At 54.3% G+C, this 3294-nt stretch overlaps 1 protein-coding gene across 1 annotated transcript in view; it reads left to right on the top strand.

Moving 5' to 3' along the window:
* Nucleotides 1-395: 395 nt before the first annotated feature.
* The window catches only part of SLC47A1 (solute carrier family 47 member 1), a 7575-nt gene continuing 4676 nt past the window's right edge, over nucleotides 396-3294 (top strand). Inside the window, exons 1-6 of the mRNA XM_026861753.1 lie at nucleotides 396-661; nucleotides 1218-1286; nucleotides 1654-1802; nucleotides 1962-2004; nucleotides 2701-2745; nucleotides 3141-3238. Coding sequence (XP_026717554.1) covers nucleotides 1278-1286; nucleotides 1654-1802; nucleotides 1962-2004; nucleotides 2701-2745; nucleotides 3141-3238 — 344 coding nt within the window. The 5' untranslated portion in view covers nucleotides 396-661; nucleotides 1218-1277. The remainder of the gene's footprint in view (nucleotides 662-1217; nucleotides 1287-1653; nucleotides 1803-1961; nucleotides 2005-2700; nucleotides 2746-3140; nucleotides 3239-3294) is intronic.

Here is a 3294-nt window from a genome sequence, read left to right on the forward strand (position 1 = left end):
TGTCTCGGATGCCTGTAGAGGGGCTGTCCTGTTGCCAAGGGAAAATGAGGTCTGGAGGGTGATCTCTGCCACAGCATCCTTAAGCCTTGTTGTATCCCCCGGTGAGGAACAAGCAGGCTGGACTTCGCACGTCTCCAGGAGGAGAGGACTTTGCTGTTTGGGAGGAGAGTTTTCCCCAGATGCACAGAAGTGCAGAAAACCATTGAGATTTTTTTATTTTCCCCTCTTTGTGCATCTTTCATCCTGGAAAAGGGGATTTCTAGTAAAGCTGTTAAGCCCGATGTAAACAAGGTCATCTGGCAGACACGCTGCATAACAACAAAATACCACAGGGCAGGTAGAGGCGGGCTTTGAAAGACAAAACCACAGAGAGTCTGTGCAGGTCCTGGAGCTGGTGAACAGGGGACAGATTCCCAGGACAGCAGAGCAAGGTGCTGCGGCAATACCAGGAAAACCAGTGACATCGGGAAAGTTCATAGTCCGACTCCTGAGGGAAGGGTGGCGTTCCTCAAGTTCTCATGGGTCCTCATCTCACTGTCTCCTCCTCCTCCCATCCTAGTTTGTTGCCCAGCTGCTGGGGTTCCTGATCAGCGTGGTCAGCTCCATCTTCTGTGGCCACCTGGGGAAAGCCGAGCTGGACGCTGTGACGCTGGCTGTGTCCGTATGTATTACTCTGATTCCCCTCTGATTTAAAACATACAAATTACATGTCACAAAAAAAAAAAGGAGGAAAAAAAAAAACCACAACCCCAAACCTGTAGGAACATGTACGTGAAGACCCTGTTCATAAGCAGAGCCTGATGTTATGCAAATATCACACCCAGAAAAACTGTTCGTTCTTTTACCCTGAGCACAGGCAGGAGATGGGAACCAAGCAGCTGGTGGCTGTGCCAGTGCATGGCCAGCACCTGGGCAGGGACCTGGAGCCTGTGACCAGCTCTCTGCCAGACCTAAAAGTGCCTTTGTGGCTAGGAGTGGCAGTGTTTGTGGTCCTTTAGATATTCACCCCTTGCTAGAGGATCCTTTTCCACACCAGAGGTGAGAAGAGGCTATTTAGTCATCAAGAATATGTTATTCTGAGAAATAGAGAAGGGCTGGAAACTTCCCAAAACCTTGTAGCAGAACTGTCTCCCCACCCAGTTAGGAGGAACACAGTGCTTTGGGCCAGGTCCCCCGTCACTCTGCCTTGCACCTCCAGTCCTTTGTCTCTCCTCCAGGTCATCAACGTGACGGGCATCTCCATTGGTTCTGGTTTAGCCTCAGCATGTGACACACTGATGTCCCAGGTCAGTAGCAGCTCCCCCTCTCTTGTGCCTGACAGGGTTCAACTGGAGGAGTCTCACCCCCCGTGCAGCGTGGTCTGGGCACAAAGGGCGGGAGGATTGAAGCTTCCAGGCAGCACGGGGCTACAGAAGCACTGGCTGGGGCCTGCTCCCTCCCTGCAGCTCCTCCAGGGAGCCCTGGGTCATGCCTGGGCAGCAAAGGGATGTGCAATCTGCCTGAGAACCAGTTACACCCAACCAGACTGGCATTAGTCACTGCAGGGCATGGGAAATGCATCTAATCAGCCCACTGCTGCCCTGGGTCCTGAGCCCTTGCCCAGACCCTTTGGTTCCCTGTAAAGCTCACTTTGGTCCCCCTCTCCCGACTCAGACGTATGGTGGCAAGAACCTGAAGCAGGTGGGCACCATCCTGCAGCGGGGGATCCTCATCCTGCTGCTGTGCTGCTTCCCTTGCTGGGCGCTCTTCATCAACACCGAGCAGATCCTCCTGCTCATCCGGCAGGACCCCGAGGTCTCCAGGTCAGGGGGGAGATCGGGCCCTTCTGGATCAGGCATTTGCCTGGGGGTGGGATGCCACGTAGTGTTGAAATCACGGCTCTGTGGAGCTTGAGCGCAACGCTGCTTGGCTCAGCTCTTGCTCTGCTGTATCATTAACTGGGGAAACAACTCTCTTTCCAGGTTAACTCAGGTCTACGTGATGATCTTTATCCCAGCGCTTCCTGTAAGTCACTGCTAAAGTTGTTAGAAGCACTAACATCAGGAGAAAGGAGGGAAGGTCTTGGCTGTGTGGATCACAGGGCAGCATGGTTTGGGGCTTTACAACATCTTGGGCCTTCCCAAATGTGTATTGGCCAGCAGCTGCCGGACCAGCAAACACACCCTCCTCCACTTTGCTGTGCAAAGGCTTTCCCTGCAGGCCACGTCCCTGCGCGAGACGTTAACTGCCAACGGACATTGGAACCAGGGGCTCCGGGGCTCACAGCTCTGAGATAAAGGCTGCAGCGTGCTGTCGCACAGGCTCATAGCTGCGGGGCTCTTGGCTAGTTACTCTGACTCCTCTAAGACAAGAGCAGCGTGCCTGGGGAGTAAGGGTCTGTAGGTCAAACCTTTTTTCCAAGGTTTCCAGGCTCCCGTGCTGACAAGGAAGCATGGATTTCCCATCTGGAGACTGATCTCTCTTCCCAGTGGGAATGGGAGGTGCCTTTTGTTCCTCTTGGCTCTGGGTGCCTGCAGTGCTGGCAGAGGCCGTGCTTCAGCCAGAGCCCGGGAGCGGGGTTTTGGGCAGCGTGCCTGGCTGGGGCCCCCCGAAAAGGCAGTGTGGGGAGCTGAGGGCGGGAGCTATCGGGGAGGTTACATGGTAACTGGCTGATGAACCACTGTGTGGCGGTGCTGATGAAATGAATCCCGGCTTTTGCAGGCGGCGTTTCTGTACCAGCTGCAGACAAGATATTTACTAAGTCAGGTATTGTATAACTAGCCAGGCTCTGGGCCATAGATTAAAGGTATTCCTAGGAACATGGATGAAGTTGGGGATCTAAGTTCATCCTGTTCTGGGGAGAGCTGGGCTGAGGAATGTGTGATGCACAGCCCCTCAGCTGGTCTGCTCACGGGAACCACCCTTAGTCTGCCCCATTCCCCCATCGCTACATCCCAACTCTGCATTTTACTGGTCTGCGCCAGCTCCTGAGCCCTGCATGCTGCCTTCTGCATGTCTGACACGGTCTAGAGTTGTCTGAAAGAGGAGCTGCCTTCTTGGCTTCCTCCTTGGGCATTGCTGAAGGTCTCCCCCTGTGTTTGTTGGATGGGGCTTGGGTGATGTTGGGGAAGCAAACTCCAGAGTCCCTCCTTGGCTTCCAGGAGATCATTTTACCTCAGGTGTTGACGGGGATTGCAGCCAACATCCTCAATGTGGCCATGAACGCCTTCTTCCTTTACGCATTGAAGCTGGGCATGGTGTAAGTGTGAGCAGAGGTGGTGACAGCCTCTACTGGGGTGCAGGGGTTTGCTCAGG

The sequence above is a fragment of the Athene cunicularia genome (assembly GCF_003259725.1).
Source record: "Athene cunicularia isolate RWA chromosome 19 unlocalized genomic scaffold, athCun1 chr19_part1, whole genome shotgun sequence".
In the NCBI taxonomy this organism is placed as follows: Eukaryota; Metazoa; Chordata; class Aves; order Strigiformes; family Strigidae; genus Athene; species Athene cunicularia.